The sequence below is a fragment of the Pleurodeles waltl genome, chromosome 3_1, assembly GCF_031143425.1.
Source record: "Pleurodeles waltl isolate 20211129_DDA chromosome 3_1, aPleWal1.hap1.20221129, whole genome shotgun sequence".
Lineage (NCBI taxonomy): Eukaryota > Metazoa > Chordata > Amphibia > Caudata > Salamandridae > Pleurodeles > Pleurodeles waltl.
Window position 1 is genome coordinate 549,618,173 of NC_090440.1, and position 18,173 is coordinate 549,636,345.

General features: G+C 43.5%; 1 protein-coding gene across 5 annotated transcripts in view; it reads left to right on the top strand.

The window, feature by feature from the left end:
- The window catches only part of DENND4A (DENN domain containing 4A), a 518,288-nt gene that overhangs the window by 428,693 nt on the left and 71,422 nt on the right, over positions 1–18,173 (top strand). For all 5 annotated transcript variants that reach the window (XM_069222901.1, XM_069222904.1, XM_069222905.1 and 2 more), the window contains one exon: positions 10,715–10,890. In XM_069222901.1, the coding sequence (XP_069079002.1) occupies positions 10,715–10,890 (176 nt within the window). The remainder of the gene's footprint in view (positions 1–10,714; positions 10,891–18,173) is intronic.

Below are 18,173 nucleotides of genomic sequence, written 5' to 3' on the forward strand. Positions count from 1 at the left end.
GACAACAGGCAGAAAATGGGGGTAACCATGTCAAGAAAAGAGTGCACTTTCCTACACTTGACAAGCACAGTAAAAGCAAGACTCCAAGCAATGAATGGATATTTTCAGAACCCTTGAACAAATATAATAAGGCCAATCGATTAGTATGACTAAACTCAAATGAATACAAAATCCCTTGGGTAAGACCAGTTTCTAGCCAACATACATTCAACCAGGAGGGAGGGGGTTTTACAGCATTTCGTGAGTCGATCAGTTTGTTGAGCATCCAGAGAAACCAGGTAGCTGGGTAGAATGAGGGTTGTCTTTTTAAGAGGACCATAATCACAGTGTCAATCTTGTATCTATGATGTGCAAGGCACAATATAGAGATGGAGAAGAAAATACTTTAATTCATTTTGAATCACACAAATCATTTAAGGAGGCCGCAGGGTGCAGCAGAAGAACCCAAACCAAGCACAGATATCTAGACAGCTTTCACTTAGCTGCAGTCATGCAATGCATTATTTAGAATTTTGCTTTTCTGTTTACAAAGGATGTTTCAGGCAGTACTATTTTTTTTTTCTTCGAAGTTTCAGTGGCCTGTGGTTCCGAGTTAATACACATAACTAGGCAAGGCAAAAAGCAAGACTCCAGAGGTGCAACCTTTTCCAGTTCATCATTCTAGAATGTGTTCATTATAGATTGTCATCCAATTGATGGGTAAGGAACATAAAATGCCTCACTTGCCTTAGCCAAAGGCTCCTTTCATAGCAGTTCCTTAGTCGGACCCTAAATGTGGCATTTTTTGTATTTACACAGCCCACATGTTCCACTAACATTAAATAAACCATTGCCTTTCATACCATGGTCTCAGGCTCTGTTTCCTAGTCCAGCACCTAGCTACAACTCTGACAAATTTAGACGCAAGTATTAACATGAATTTGGAGACGGTAAAATATTTGTCAGTTATCTACATTTTCATTCAGTGGTGGAAATATTGATAAAGCATTTGAATTTATAAAACATAAGCCCCTTCATCACAGACTATAGAGAATGGTGCCAGGCCTTCCTGATAAACAAAAAAGCAGTGCCTATTGTTGAAGAATGTCCTCATTGTCTGGAAACTGAGGCCTGGAAAAAGAGGAATTCAGCTCTTACACTTGAACAAAATAATTCAAAACATGTTCACTTCATTCACTTGGACCGCAACCACTGAATCAAATGGGCATAGTCTGAGGCCACCGATCACCGAACACTGCACCTTCCCTACGGCCAGACCCTGTACCCAGGCTCCACCCCCCTGTCCAGCTCCTCGTGATCGTAAGGAGAAGGACAAATATGTCCTCCAGCCCAGCTAGATTCTTTGTTTTTAAGTTTTTTAATTGACAAACGTGGCAATTTGAAGGTGGTGGTCTAACTGTCAAGATAGTCATATACCTTTTAAACAGTTTTGACACTTGTTCCATGGCTTTGTACAATAATGACTGAGGTTTGCTTTGCCACATCTAAGGTTGGTGAAAATCCATCAAGCATCATTTTTTCTAGATCTGGTAGATAATAGTTTATAGCAATTAAATTGTGCCTTTTCATGGATCTTCATGAAAGCCTCTAGGGTTGAACAAATGTGGATGAAGTAAACTTAAGGAATATTCTTTGAAGTTTCAACAAACGGCACCAGTTACTTAAGATTGTTCAAAATGCTATTGCTATTGGGGGTGGGATGTACTTCTAAATTACATAGTTCTTATTGTATCCACTATATGTAGTTAGCCAACAAAATTTTTCCCTGCACCTGCCTTTTCTCCTACAAAGGTGCTAGCAACATTATCTTCACAAATGCTGGATTCTGAACTGCAAGAGAATGTCAGCTAACTTGCATCAGAAACAGCATACAGTCCAACACAACTGGATGCCCTAGATTTTGTGGATGTTATGCATAGCCTTACCATGAATGTGGTTATTAACAGGACTTTACTCTTTCTAATCCAAGCTCCTAGATAAATAAAGAGACCGAAGTGTTGTAGGTGCCTCTTGCTTTTCTGTCTACACTTACCAAATGAGGAACACTTTTCAACGGTTGCTACCATAACACCCCTAAAGGTTAACCTCCACAGACCATAATACCCACTGTACCAATCCTCCTGCCTCTGCCATATCCTCCTTTACCACCTAAGCCTCCTCTGCTGGCTTCTCCTCCACCCCCTCACCCACATCTGGGGATCCATCTCCCAGACCTGTCAGCAGACCTCGAGTCCTATCTATTCCTGAAGACATGGATGACAGCATTTCAGTTAATTATATGTATTCAGATGTGGATGAGGAAGAAATGGAACCTCCGCCAGGGAAAGATGTAGATTGCACCAAAGGGGGTGATTGTCATACCCAAAGAGGCAAACCTGTCCAATCCACTAGTTTCGGAAAATGGTTTATTCCACTTTCATATTTTGATAGAGAGCTGTAAAAAGTTTAATTTCCCAACAACTTCAGTGGAACAACAGGGTTTCCTTTATGATTTCACGGAATAGCAACCTGTAAAATCCATACCTATTCTTGATTTTGACTGGTCAAAATATCTAAAGCTAATAAAAATGCCTGCTACACCTCCAGCATTAATGCCATGACTGGAGAAATAGTATAGAGCCCCTGCTTGACTTACCAGCCATCCAAAGCAATACTTTATTTCATTAGCAGCCCAGGGTAGTTGAAAAAAAAAAAAAACTCACACCATCATCCAGACAGATGGTAGACATACAGATAATTTCGGCCCAAAAAATTGTTATATGGCAGTAGCATCTATTAAGGCTACAAACTCTCATGCAACTTTAGATCACTAGATAAGGCATAATTTTGAATCACTACTCATTGTCATCCCAGAGGGTAAAAAATAAGTTACTGAAGCAGTCCTCAAAGAAGGAGAGTTTGCGTTTACATTGTTAGTCATCACTGATGCAGCTATGGATGTTTCAAATGCAGACTTTGCGAAGCCTCAAGGGATGTTGTGTTGAGAAGGTAAAGCTGGCTCAGATCGACAGCCTTCCATGCTGAGGTCCATTATAAAAAAGTCTTAGCATGCCGTTTGACGGAATTCTCCTTTTCTTCTAAAGTAAGTGATAGAAAAATTCCCCAAGCGCCAGACAAACTAGGGATTCTACTTCAGATTCTAATTTGATTAAAAACAAAAAAGGAGAAACGACAACAGAGACCAATTACTGGCCTCAGCCACCTCCACAGGTTTCTAAGAAAAAGTCTTTTTGGGTCATTACACTTCAGGAGGGAGGCAATTATGTGACTTCCCAGATCTTCAGGATGCATACATCCTTATGCCTAGCCACCGAAAGCACAGAAAATACCTGTGCTTTTAGTGGCAGTACAACATTACCGATTCAGAGGGCTTCCTTTCAGACTCAAGTCAGCGTCTCAATGTTTACCAAGTGCCTATAACTAATTGCTGCCTTTCTCAGGAGTCAGGGTTCTTGGACCATGCACTCATCAGTATTTCACCAAGGAAGAAGCAAGGGCTTCTATGACTGCCTGTAGCAATATCTTTCAAAGTTTGGGTCTCAAACTAAACAAAGCAAAATCATCTTTAAGGCCCCATATTAAAATTCAGTTCTTTGGAGTGATACTCTACACACAGGTGAGAAAGATGTTCCCATTGTTGGAAAGTGATGAAGTTTCAGACCATGTCAAAGAACCTATCTGCCAACCAATCAGTCACAGGCAAACAAGACAAGTCTGTGTTAGGCCTAATTTAATCTTGTATAGGCCTCATTCCATTTTGCAGACTTCGAATAAGACCCTTTCAAGAACAGCTGGATGTTCAATGGAAAGCAATCAACAGTTCTTAGGACGGCACATTCCAAGTCATGAGACAACTGGAACCAGTACTGTTTTTGTGGCAACCCTCTTTAAAGGCAAGTCTCTCTTTCCAGCCTGCATCAAAGTTCTGCGAAAACTGGTCGCTCATGGACAGCTGGTTAGCTCATCTGCAAGAATCTTTGACCAGAGGTCTATGGTCAGACACAGAAAAGATGTTTCAGATCAATGTACTGGAGTGCAGAGCCAAAGGGCTAGGCCTGCAAGCCCTCATTCCGGGACTAGCAAGTCAGGCAAGTCCACATCAGAATAACAATGTAATGTCTGTGTTCTACATAGTAAAACCAGGGGGTGGAAGGTCTTGACCCCTCTCAGAAGAGACTCAAATGCTATGGGACTAGGTAATTTCTCAGAAGATCGACATTGCAGTAGAGCACCTATCAATATGTCAAAATGACCAGATGGAATCTGTAAATCGACAACTATTAGAATGCCACGAGTGGAAACTAAACCAGGACAAAGTGCAGTACATCTTTGAACAATAGGGTCAGCCCATGTTCGATCTGTTCAACACACCAAGCAACAAAACATGCCAGTACTTCAGAAGCAGGTGTGGCATCTGGAAACGTGAGCAATTCCCTTTCAATCAGCTGGTCCAGCAACTTTGCTAGCACCTTTCCTCTGTTATCCCTACTCTCTAGGGTTTTCAGGAAGGCAAAGACAGGTCACTGCTCGCTGATCCTCTTTGCTCTGCCAAGGCTATGCCAGTACTAGTACAGCAAACCCTCTGCAACTGTTGACATGTCTTTCTAAAATCACATTCCTAACCTGACAGCATTGAACCAGTCCACTAAGAATTCCGCCACTTGGTTGTACCACAAGACTGTATAAAAATACTAGTACAGGTACAAGCTTCTGCAACTACAGGAAGATACAATGGCAAGTGGAAGTGTTTTCTGTGTCTCCTGCAGAAGTAAAGATCTTTATCTACTTTATGTGCAGCAGCATCAAATACTGCCATATTATTGTTCTAGCTATAAGTGCTCTGAAATACAAGTCCATCTATCAGCAATATCAAGATGCAGAAGAACGGAAATCACATCCTCCACAGTTATCCCAGAGAATCATAAAACAATTTGATTCCTCCTTAGAACATTTCCACCTGATAAGCGCCCTCCACTCCCTCAGGAGCTCAATATTATCCCCAGTTAGTTAATGCAATCTTCCTTTGAACTGATATACAAGATGCACTTAAAGTTCCTTTCTTGGAAAACAATGCTGCTCCTATCACTGACATCAGAAAGCCGAGTAGAAAAAAATATAAGCATTTACTATCAAAGACCCTCTTCTCTGGTTTACAAGGGTCATAGGCAAGGTCCCTACTGACTTTCATGTTAATAAACCATTTGTTCTGCGTTTTTTCCTCCCAATCCCATCTACAACAGCAGAAAATTCACTAAATTTCATAGATGTATGTAGATGCCTCAGGTTCTACAGTGACAAAACATACGTTCAACAGACCAATTGTTTGGATCTTTTGGCCAGTCAAGCAGATGTCTTCCCCATCCAAGCAAGGGATAGCACTCTGGCTCTCAGCCTGCATCACCTTCTGAGATAGCAAGGCCAAGCGACCGCTCCAGGGAAGAGTGAAGGTGCATTCCACCAGGAGCATGCAACAACTATTGCTTTCTACTGTGCAAAATATCTGCCATTCAACTATCTGGAACAGCAGGCACACATTCACATAGCACTACTGCCTAGACGTGGATGCAGAAGCTGACACAGGAGTGGGACAGGCAGGGCTCTGAAACCTGGTTTAATAAAGGTGAGCCTGTTTCCCGCTATCTTTATTTATTATGACTATTACAAACTGCTCGCTGTTCTGTTTCAAAAATGTAAATATATGTGTTATCCAATGCTGGAAAAAAATGGTTACTTACCTGTAAGTCCAGCTCTCCAGCATTGCTATCTTTTATATATATTTGCATATGGCTCTCCCTCCTCCCCGGTAGGAGGCATACCCTTCATAGATATTTATTGCCTTATTTTCTTTTCTTGCACCTTTGCCTAAGGGGCACACAAGCATGGTCAGGTGTGTGTCACATTGTGCATTGCAAACCATAAAGGACAGATTTCCATATTTTTTAGAGTTTGTGTTAGTTGAACTCTAGCTAGTCTTTAAGTATGTTTTTAGTAGTATTTTCTTTTTTATGATCAGCTGCTTTTACCTGCTATATACCCATTTTGCCCAGTTCAGGGACTTTGGAAAGGCTTTCAGCCAGCCACTAGCCCGTGCATCCTAGCAGGAGTTTGACCCAGCCACAGCCTTGATTGTTTTACCTTTTTTAACAAGATTCACAATTTTCATGAAACTCATAATCGCAGAATTTGCATTTTCTGAAAATGACAAATGTGTGGGGAAATTGTGCTTGATGGCTGAGTGATGACAATTTGCATCAAATTTGCGATTTTACTATGACAAGTTCTTAATTTTATCTGTTTATTACTCCCAAATTCCACACCTCCGAGTGCTCCTGAATTTCGTCCAAAATTAATGATTTTCAAGTTTTGAAAAAGACATTTGAATCCCCTTCATCAGCCAATCTTGTCAAGGTAAATCAGATACACAAACTAAATTAACCTGTGCTCAGCCTCCAGTAGCTTTGCACAGAGCAGGCAGGCTTAACTTAGAAGGCAAGGTGTAAAGTATTTGTTCAACACTGAATTACAGTAGCACAGTGAATGACACCATAGAATGACTCCACTCCAGGAGAAAGATAGAGAATGCTTATCTGATTAGAACAAGACCAAAATGACAGAAATCCAATTGGTAGAAGTTGAGAAATTAATTTTTAAAGATTAAATGTGAAAACAGTGCTTAGAGGTCTATAGCAATAAAAAGGTTACTTGAGGTCGCGAGGAACCGGGACAAAGTCCAAATACAGAGTGACCACAATGGAGGGGTGGCCCGCTACAGAACCCACACAAGGTATGTTGAAAAGGACCTTTGCTGGAGCAATGCGCCGACGGCGGGAAGACCAATGCGTCGATATTTCTGTCACACTCAGGTGATGCGTCGTTGTCAGGCTTCTGTGGAAGTGGATGCGATGCTTCAGTGGTGGACTGCGCAGAGCGTTGTCATTGGGTCACACAGTGGTGAAGCCTCTGTATCGTCGACAGGGATGCAATGCATTGATTATTTTTTTTTTTACTGCATTGTTCAGGCGATGCGTTGATTCTTGAAGTTTGTGGATGTGATGCGTTGTTTCCTTGATGTGGTGTGTTGATTTTTCTGCTGCACTTGGACGATGCGTCGCTGTTTACAGTTTTCAGCTGCAGAACCACCTTCTGAGGCCCTGGACTGGAGAGGGGCACCTCAGGGTAGGACTCACAGGGGCAGAGCCCAGCAGCACTAGGAGACTTGCAGGCAGTCTTTGATGTCCATGAGACTGCAGAGAACAGGGGGCAAGCATGTGGAGATTCTTGGTTAGAAGGATCTGGAGAGCAAGTCCAGTCCTTCTCACTGCAGGACAGAAGCAGTAGGCAGCAGGCCAAAGCAGCAGAGTAAGCAGCAAAGTGGCAGTCCCTTCTACAGCAGCAGCAGTAGGCCAACACAGCAATGCAGTTGCAGAGTGGCAGTCCCTCCTGGCAACACAGAAGTCCTTCTTCCAGACAGAGTGTCCTTGGTTGTATTGGAGATCTGATTTGCAGGGGTTTGGGGCCCAGTACTTATGCCCAAAAAGGCATTTGATGTGGGGGAGACTTCAAAGGAGTTCTCTGAAGCAGACAGAGGTCCCTTTCATCCCAGCCCTGTCTGCCAGGCCATCTATGGGGGGGTGGGGAGGAGGAATCAGTCCTTTGTGTGGAAACAGGGCACCACCTATTGAAATGTCAGTGTCAAACAGTCAAACCCACCCCGCTCACGAAGACCCATCAATATGCAGATGAAAGCAGCTGCAGTTGAGTGTCCTGTGTTTGTGGCTGTCTAGACAGAATTCACAAAGTGTAGCCGTCACCCAGCCCACCCCTTATGTGTATTCTGAGACAGGCTAATGCAGAATGGTTTAAGGTAAGAAAATGCCAACTTACTAAAAGTGGCATTTTCAGACTTGCAGTTTAAAATCTGACTTCACTGTAACTTGTGATTTTACAGAGTGAGTCTAGAGACACCAAACTCCATTTCTTCCCAATCGGAAATTACACTTGAAAGATGTTTTGAGGTAATCCCAATGCTATCCTATAGGAGACCTAGACCTTACAGTAGTTAAAATGAATTTAAGAGTTCACTATCTGAAAATGCTAAACTAAAAAGTGCATGTCCAACTTTTTGAATATGCTGCACCCTGCACTTATGGCTAACTAGGGGCCTAAATTAGGAGTGACTTGCATGTAGTGAAAAGGAAGGTTTGGGCCTGGCAAGTGGGTACATTTGACAAGTCGACATGGCAATTTAAAGTGCACACACAGGCTCAGCGGTGGGAGGCGTGAGACATGTTTGAAAGGCTACTGTAGTGGGTGGCACAACTCAGTGATGTAGGCCCACTAGTAGCATTTAATTTACAGGCCCTGGGCATAGGTGGGTCACTTTACTAGGACTATACAGGTAAATTAAATATGCCAGTTATGGAGAAGCCACTCTTGCCATGCTTTGAGTACAAAGCACCTGAGCACTGGTCAGCAGGGGTAAAGTGCACAGATTCCTAAAAGCCAGCACAAATAAGTCAGAATAACAGTAGGTCAGATGGCAAAGAGGTAGGGAAACCACACCAAGAATGCCAGGTCTAACAACAGCTTTAGATTTTTTCACCCCTTCACAGAACTTCATAAAAATTGCTGTGCTCGACCTTAGCTGCATAGACTAAGTGAGTGCCATATTTGTGAGGATTCATCAGTGGGAAACAGTGTTATAGGCAAATCAAAATGTCTTTTCAATGGAAACATATCTTCTGGACTAGGCAGTGGCAGCCTTTTGACAATTTACCTATTAGATCGTTTAGTGGTCATAAATCATTCAATAGCTCTGCATTGTGTCCCTAGACAGCATTTAGCACACCACCTTGTAACAACAAAACTGAATAACAACTCAAAACAAAAACACATCACCACATCAATACTATAAAACGTCATAATACCACAACAGAGCATCAGAAAACCACCAGCATAACACTGTATAACATAAAAGATAATATAAGTCAGTAAGACAAGAAAAACGCTCAACATGAATTTCTGGTGCAACAAAATAGCTCACCACAATTCAATATGTCATACCATCACAACAGCACAGCAACAACAGAACAAATGTTATACAACAGTTCAGCAGTAATTATGACGGCAACACAGAACAAACAATACAAGACAACTAGACCATAATAGAACAAGCAAGTTAACAACCCTAAAACACAACACAAAAAATACCAATGCAATGTTGAGAAGACAATACAAAACAAAAAATCATAACACAACAACTACTGACCAACACAAAAAAAATATATATTGAAAGTTTTTTTTATATGAATTATGGACGGCACCTTTTCCAAAATGTAAGTCTGTGGACCCCTCTGAAATTGACAGTGCTTACTTATAAAAATGTTGAAATCCCTCAGGAATTAGAGATGAATACAGTGTACCTCAACTGCAGTCTGTTAGCACTGATCATAGGATTAGTTATGTATGTGTATCTTGTGTAGGACTTTATGCAAAGTTTACCTGTGGTTCACAGAGTTATACAATTAACTGTGCCTATGTAGTTGCAAATGTTTTGTTTATTTTTTTGCAACTGAAGGTTGTCTGTCCTGTTTTAGTGCATGTATTTGTCTGAACGTTTACTGAGCTCTGGCTGGAGCTAACAAAAAGCATGGCCTATTTGTACAAGATATAGTCATAACACTGGAGAATTTAAAAACTAGAGGCCCAGTGTCCCCATTAGATAAACTATTGTATTGTCAAGTATGTAACTTCTTTCTCTTGAAATTATCTGGTTTCTAAATACCACCACTAGTTTACAGGCTCATTTAAAGAGTCATACGTACACAGAACAATAAGCATTTCATGTTGTGAGTGAACCAGTACCTATGTGTTGGAGAGACTCCCACTTCTTAGAAAGAGAGTTAGGAATCAGAATATAACCTATAGCTACCTTGTTAGTGATGATCAGCAGGCAGATGCCTGCTGGCAGACCCGACTGATTGCTTTGAATTTTCGTTTCAAAATTGTGTTTCAAAAATACTATTCTACTTCCAGGAAGCTACTTAAGGTAAAGTTGTTCAGTGGAAAACTGCTGCATTTATACACATGGCATGGGAAGGCTCTCCAATAAAAGCTTACTGGCATTTTATAATATGAGATATTACAGGTGAGGCTGTACTCCTTCCACCAGAAGTGTTATGGCTTCACCAGAGATGTCCTGTTTTTCGTGTGCAGTGAAAGCTTAAGTACTGTTTTGCTCAATATGATTGCATTGCGGCCAAACGAAGACAATGCCCAATTCAACTTTGTTTATTAAAATGAACTTGTAAATATTTTCTAAAGATGATTATATCTGCTACTAGACCTGATATCTAGTCAGAATGTACTGTGTATCAACTGAGGTACATTGGCACAGCTGTGTACAGCTCATTTCAAAGATTGCAGCCTCTCCTTCTTTGAACGTTCTACTCCTGCAACCCAACAGTACCTTCTCTATCCCATCTGTTAAGCAGACCAATGATCTGCATGACCCCCCCGCCCTTCCCCCTCATTAGAGTGCAGTACAATTGGCAGGGACATGCTTATCAGGACCAAAATAAGTCAGAATACCAAATTCCCATGCAGTTGTGCACTTGTGGCGGGTGAACACACTTATATGATGCAATGGACATTCCTGTTCCAGCAAGCACTATCCAAATTGCCACTACTGAGACTCGTCTATTGTCCATTACAGGTGCTGATATCGAGTTGCTCCCGATGTCGGACATGTGACTGCTTAGTGCATGATGAAGAAATCATGGCTGGATGGACTGCAGATGATTCCAACCTCAACACCACCTGTCCTTTCTGTGGCAACCTGTTTCTCCCCTTCTTGAATGTAGAGATTCGAGACCTGCGCAGGCCTGGAAGGTAACTTGTCAAGTTTGAATTAAATTGGTTTGTTTTTCTTGCAACCATTTTCCCACAAATTTACAAAAGGAAATTACTCTCAAAGAACAATTCTGGGGAAAGGCTTAGAGGACAGGTGCCCTATCAATAAAAGAGCTTAGAAATCTATGCTGCCAGATGCCTGAAAGAGGGTGGCTCTTCCAATTACTTGTTTGCATATCCTCAGCCCCATCTCCAGCATTATTTGTCTTCATTCTCTGGGGCCTGCAGAACGGATGGGATACCATTTCCTTCTTTTAACTGTAGGTTTATTTTGATCCATTTGTTCCTATTTAGCTCCTTACTCATGATCCTTTAGGTTATATATTTAACTATTTCAAAAGTTGCTGCAAACCTTTTTCTGGTTCTGATCCACATACTCCTCTGTTAAAAAGACTTAAGGTCCCTGATTATCATTTTCTTCCACAAACTATTTAGTTAAAGAGCTTTGTGTTCCATGGAACCATTGAGTTACTGCTTTCGAGTGTGATCAGATGAAGAGTCAATCTGGATACGTAAGACCAGCTGTGTTCCACCTGCAATTTTCAGCAGTACAGGAGTCTTTTTTTCTGTCTGGTTGGTTACATCACTTGGAATACCCAGGATTGCAAATTGGGGTATTAAAGCGATTTCACATTCCAGTATCACTTTCAATTCTACCAGTATATCTTTGCAGTGGTCTTGAAGCTTGCTGCATCGCCAGATTTTATGCAAGAAAGTTCCCACTTACGTTCCACGCTTCCCACAATAAGGCATCTGGATCTGTCCCATTTTTAGAGCCTACTTCTGTTTTAGTAAGCCCTATATGAGAACTTAAGCTGGATCAAACACAACCGCACCTTGATGTTTATTTCTGTAGGATGCATCAAAGTGGCTTCCCAGTCGATATCTTCCATTGCGTCCAGTTCCCTTTCCTAATTTTGTCTTAGTCAGCAAACCGTTGATTAGAGTGTTCATATATGAATGACACTGCCTTTTTTTACCCAGTTCTCCAAATAGAATCTTATTCTTTAGTCGGGTACAGTCAGGTAATTCGGACAATCAACTCCCTCAGCTTGTAGAGCATGCCTGAGCTGCATTCATCTATAAACTTGTTTATGTGATATCTTATACTCCTCCTGTAGGCATGTAAAGGTTTTAGTATTTCCCTTTTGCACCATGGCACTAGTGTTAGTGATTCCAAAACGATACCAACGTACAAACTGCTGTAATTTATGTATTAATTTGTTGAATTTGTATAATATACTTCTGACCTCATTATGTTCCCCTCCTATTATGCCATTACCTTCAGTCCCAGAAAGGCTGTTGCTCTATCCCAGGTGATCAAGGCTGTTTGTGCCTGGAGTTGGAGACGTGGCCAAGATAGCCTCCACATCGGGTGTACTACTCTGACCTCCACTTGAGGCCCCCGTAGTCCTGGTGATATACCTCAGAAGGGGCTTCTGTGGGGGTAGTACAGATGGCAGACACTCCTTGAACCAACTTGGAATTTCAGGTTCCGTCCTCCTTGATGCTTCCAGCTGAGTTTGCTGGTGGGGTTGGCTGCATGGCAGGCGTTACAGCTCATACACTTGTGTGCACACCAGGGCCTCTGATTTCCTGCACTGTGGATTGTCCACCCGTGCTCCTTAGCAGGGCAACTCCCCTCATTTCTTTCCTGTCCACAACTGTTTTCTCCACATGTGACCATGCTTCCAGCCCCTATATGGATGACTGGTGCCACTACGGCGGCTGAGCCTGGTGGCCAGAGTGAAGCCTGGAAGTCCTTGGGTGACTTAGGAGCAGAGGTTGGATGTGGACCCCGTTTCCTCCTAGGACTCTAAATACCAGACTCTGGAGACACACTGTGCTCACCCAGGCGGTGGCAACACTGCTGACTGTGTGGGCACTCGTGGTTCCACACCTGCTGGACTTAGATCTGTGCTCGCCTACCTTGCAGCAAAGAACTGGAACACTCTGCATGTCAGGCAGTCACCATCGCTACCCTCATTCAGGAAGGACTTTAAAGCCTGGCTCTTCGACTGAAGCTCAGAGACAAACCCCCTTTAGTACCTTGAGACCGTTATGGATGAGTTGTTGCGCTGTATGAACCCTGATTTGATTTGATTTACAGTGGACCAGGAAATGGCTGGGCCAACTGAACTTGAACGGCTACGTCCCATGTACCTTCTGGGTGCCAAGTAAGTGTTCTCTCATCCCTCCATCTTGATGATCAAATCTATGAGCTTCACCCTCCCCCACACCGAATCTGACAAAATGGCATAGATTATAATTGCATTCCTGGGGGCTAAAAGGCTGCATGGGCCTGAGCTCCTCTGTCATTGTTCTGGTCTCTGGTGGACATTTCCATGTTGCTGGGAAGGGAGCTTGAGTTTCTCTCCAGCCATTTATGGAGAAACAGAACAAATCAAATCATTGCGGCTACCCTTCTGTAAGTGGGTGCATTAGTGTGTACTACTTACCTCTGTGAGCGAACACCCCTTGTGGGTGTTTCCCGGTGTGTTGGTGGTTCGACACAGTGCATGGTGGAGTCCACCAGTGCTAATTGTGAACTGCCACTCTGTGATACTCTGCATTGTACAAATCACCCTTGTCAACCATGCTAATGATGGTCAAGCCCGAAATAACTAAGCTCCCATCTTCAAGGACATAATGGAATTGTTGGTGGCGATTTCACCACCATTGGACCCCTTCAAACAAGTGGAAACAACGCTGGAGAAACACATGTGCTATAGACCAATCTGAACGTTGAAAATACCTGGGGAATAAAGATTGATGTTGTAACAATCATGGTGAACCTGTTCTGACCAAGGCAACACCATGCCAATAGTTGCTTGACTCCTCATTTACAGAGACATTCTGCTGCAGCTTTCTATTTCTAGAGTGAAGGGCCTATGGCTCTACCATTGCAACACTTTCTAATAGAGACTTCTGGCCACTGATTCCTCACTTTTTGAATATTCTTCAGGTTTAAGACTGGATTCAGATATTTTGCAGCAGTAGCTCCACACTGCCGCCATTCCAGAAATGTTGTGCAGGTCCTATAAACACACCACTCCCGCATGCTGACGTCAGTTACTTTCTAACCACTCCACCAGATGTAGATCCAGAGCACTCTTCTTCATCTCTCAAAGATATTTACCTCACAGAATTTCTTGAAATGTTACAGTGTGCAAGGAAATATCACCAAAAACAGCAGGCTTCAAGCTGTGTAAGGACTGTCACAAACATATGTCTGTGATGGATCCCAATCAAGTATGCCTGGGGTCCAGACACACCTCCAAGGCCTGCAGCAGTAAACCGACACGCCATCCAGGACCGCAAGGCGAAACCATACATTGGCAGTCATAAGACACCGTGGCAGGACCAGTCTAAGTCACAGTCCATGTTGAAGGCAGGGTCTGGTCCCGTTCTTAATCTAGTTCTCAACAAAGCCATTCTGGAGAGTTGGTGTTCATTGAGATCTAAATCGTTTGAGTCCAAAAAGAAGCATAAAAAAATCAAAGTGTGACTCTGCCCTGTCTTTCTATGTGCATTCACCTGAGAATGCACTATAGCGGTACCCTGACTTTCTGTCTCGCTCATTGTCTCCGTAGACTTTGGAGCCAATCCTGTAACTGGTTGAGGCACAACCCAAGTTTCTTGGTCCATCCGTCACTCAGAGTTCCATGCTCCAACTTTTCAGATGTTCCCCAACTCTCTATTGCATACCTTTGGCCCCAAGGAGTGAAAGACGGTCCCTCTAGAGTACTGCGGAAGGGTTTACCCTCAGTGCCAGGGGACCCTCTGAGTCCATCTTGACCCCTCTGGCTCCAATTCCAAACCCAGCCTGGTGTCACACCGATTCCTCAGACTTTATAATTGGTGCCAAATCCATTGACTCCAGACATGAAGATACCTATGGTACTCTCTGACTCCAGGTCAGCGCTGGTCCGAACTTGACTGAAATCACGCCTGGTAGCTGTCAGGATACTGATTCCCCCACTTGCTTTGCCGCCTTCACAAAGGAGAACACACACCTCACACTCCCTTTTCGGCATGGAATCTAACTAGGATAATGAAGAAGAACATGAGTTCTCTCAGTCCTATCAAGGTGGCAACTGGTACAACATCTTGCAGGACACCAGCTGCCTCGATAACTCCTGTAAAGCAGATACATCTTTCACCCTGTGGTCCATTAACCAACGACTGTACCTCCTACACAATAATGATGCGTAGGCCAGCTGAAGTCCTTGACTTCCAGCTCCCCACTTTGAAGGTTAAAATCCCCTTCTGCCAATTAGTGAAGCAGTGACAGATACTTTGTTGGGTGCCTGGGCCAAACCTTGCTGCGGCCCCCCATTGAACAGCCAAGTGGTGAGAAGTCACCACCCTGCCACGGGCAACGCATGGGGATGACACTCATGACAGAAGATATAACACTAGGTATGTGTACTGCGAGGTGTCTTGCGGGCCCCCCCAATTTTACATACCTGGGGGTAGACTGTGCTCTGCTTCTGGTACAGGGCTCTCTTGGATGGGTGGCGGTAGCACCTCGCTTTTAGGACGATAATTATAGTTGTCAGTGTGTAGCATATTGTCTGATTTGTACAAATTTAGACCTCAAAACTAAATAAGTCAGATACCTGTAACCAGAGTTATATATTTTTTTGTGAAAATAAAATCAGTATATTTACAAGCTGTCAAACTTTACCATTGCAGTCAATGGGAAAAATCGCTAGTGACACTCGGTCACTTGCAGGATGAACTCAGAGGCACCAACACATGGTTAAGGTTGGGCAGGTCCCAGGACCAAGCTGCAACAGTCTTATCGTTTTTACCTGGCTTGTGGGGCCCTAGGGTTGAGGTGTCCTAGCTGCCCTTTGTGCTGAACACGAGAGCAGCAGGTGCTGATAAATGGTACTTGTGACACTCTGTCACTTGCAGGTCAAGTTTGTGGAAGCTCACTAGGGGTTAAGCTTGTGTGGGTACCTGGGCCAGGATTCAACAGGCATAACACCACCACCTAGCTTAGGCTTCTCGGGTGCCTAGGTATGCTTGGGTATCCTTGGTGCTGAACGGGAGCTGCGGTTGAAGGCTTACCACTGAGATGGTGTGGGTGAGGAAGCAGATGCAAAAACTCGACAATTGAGCTACTGGTGAGGTTGGATAAAGGTGTTGCAAAATTCTCTTTGTGAGCGTACAAATGGAAGCATTTCACCCTGTTGCCATAGGTCACCTACCATAGAAAGGCCATTAAATCCCATTTATCAAAGCCCCCTTGTAAGGCCAGAGTGCCCAGTCGCACTGTGTCCCACAGAGGAGTGGCTTGCCTAATTTTACACCACCAGCCCATGGCATCCAGTGCTGTTTGCCAAAGAACAAGTGTGACCTCTGTCTGGCTGGAAAGGGGTGTAGTGCACTTTCCTCCATAGATGGCTCTTAGGCAACTTCAGGCTGCATGTTTCTCCCATTCATTCTATAGTTTGGTTCTTCTTCCGGGAGATGAACCCAGTGATTGACAATTATTAGTTGTAATGCCTACTAATATTTTCGGAGATCTGGGAGAGCAATCCCTATGTCATTTTATCTGTGGAGATCCCCCATCCCAGATGTGTGTGGGTTGCACTGTCTGTTGCTTGGAAGTAAAATTGCAGAACTGGGTAGGGTGTTTTTTTAAGTACATAGGAAGCGGGTAGGACCATCATTTTAAATAAGGTGGCCTTACCCAGAAGGGAGAGAGGCAAGACTCTCCAGTGTTGATTGTCTCCTTTTAGACTCATAAGCTGTGGTTTGGGTTTTTGTACATAGAACGTGTCTGGGTCTCTGGTTATGTAGATCCACAGGTAGTGGAAGTTCCCCATGACCACCTGAGCCGTACAGCCATCAGGGAAACTCGGTGTAGGTCCATAAGAGGACATGGATCAAAGATTTGCTCCACTTAATGGTGTAACCTGAGTGACAACGAAAAAGTGTGATTATGTCAGTTATCCTGTTGAGAGTGAAGGTCAGGTCAGTTATATAAAGGAGGATGTCATCTGCATAAAGGAAGATTCTATCCTCCCAATAAGCAGTCCATTGTAGTCCTCTAATTAAGGGATCACTGCGGAGTCAAGCCACCATTGGTTCTAGGACAAAAGCAAAAATGAAGGGAGAGAGTGGACAGACCTGTCCTGTGCCTCGTCGGAGGTTAAATAGTGCAGAAGTACCCCCATTTACTGTTATCTGAACAACGGGACCAGAAAACAAGAGCTTTATCTAGGAGATGAAGCAGGGGCCGGACCCAGTTTCTCCAATACCGCATACACATAAGGCCATTATACTAAAGTCCGTTTGTGCGTCGAGAGACAACATCAGCTGCTTCTCGGAATCTCCCCAAATGCCCTAGGATACCATGCAGCCATCTCAGATTCAGCACCGTGTTTCTACCCGACATAAAAACGGACTGATCTGTGTGGACCAGGGAGCCTATCACCTTAATCAGTTGCATTGCAAGAAGCTTCACCAGAATTTTCACTTCTGCATTTAGTAACGATATAGGCTTATAGGAGGCACACAGTTCCGACGGTTTTCCCACCAAGTGTAGGACAACTATGTTAGCTACTCTCTGGTCTTTGGCTGGTACTCCGGCACCTGCATACTCAAAACATTTTCAGGAGATGAGGGGCAACTTTTGTTGCTGTAAGTTTATAGAGTTATATGGGTAGGCTATTGGGACCTACAGCTTTACCTGATGCCAAATCCTGATTGCCTGCGTCACTTAGCTTGCTGTCAGGTCTTGCTCTAGATAATTTGTCTGGCTGCGAAAGACCTGGCATTGGGATATCAGATGAAAACTTGTGGGGTTTGTAGCCGTAGGTGTCGGGGATACAGATGGGTATAGTAGTCTGCAAAGGCATCAGCCACGCATTGTCTATCCCACACCCTTTCATTTAAGACCTTGAGTACCCACCGATACTCCATCTCTCTCTTGTCTAGCCAAGCCAGAAGCCTCCTAGCTCAATCGCTTACCTCATATAGGTGATGCTGAGTTGCGACCTGACAAGCCCTTGTGGCATCTGTCCTGACATCCCTGTATTCTTTTTGTTTCAGGTAGAGGTTATGTTGTAAGTTCCCTTGTTCACCTGCAGCGAGTTGGGATTCCAACTCCCAAATTTCTCCCTCTGTTTTTCCAACTGGGCTCTTTTCGTTTTTTGTGCCCTGCTATCAGTGGTAGGCCCTGACCCCTTCTAATGGGTTTATACAGGTTTATACACTTCCCACAACATCTGCGGACATTCTACTTA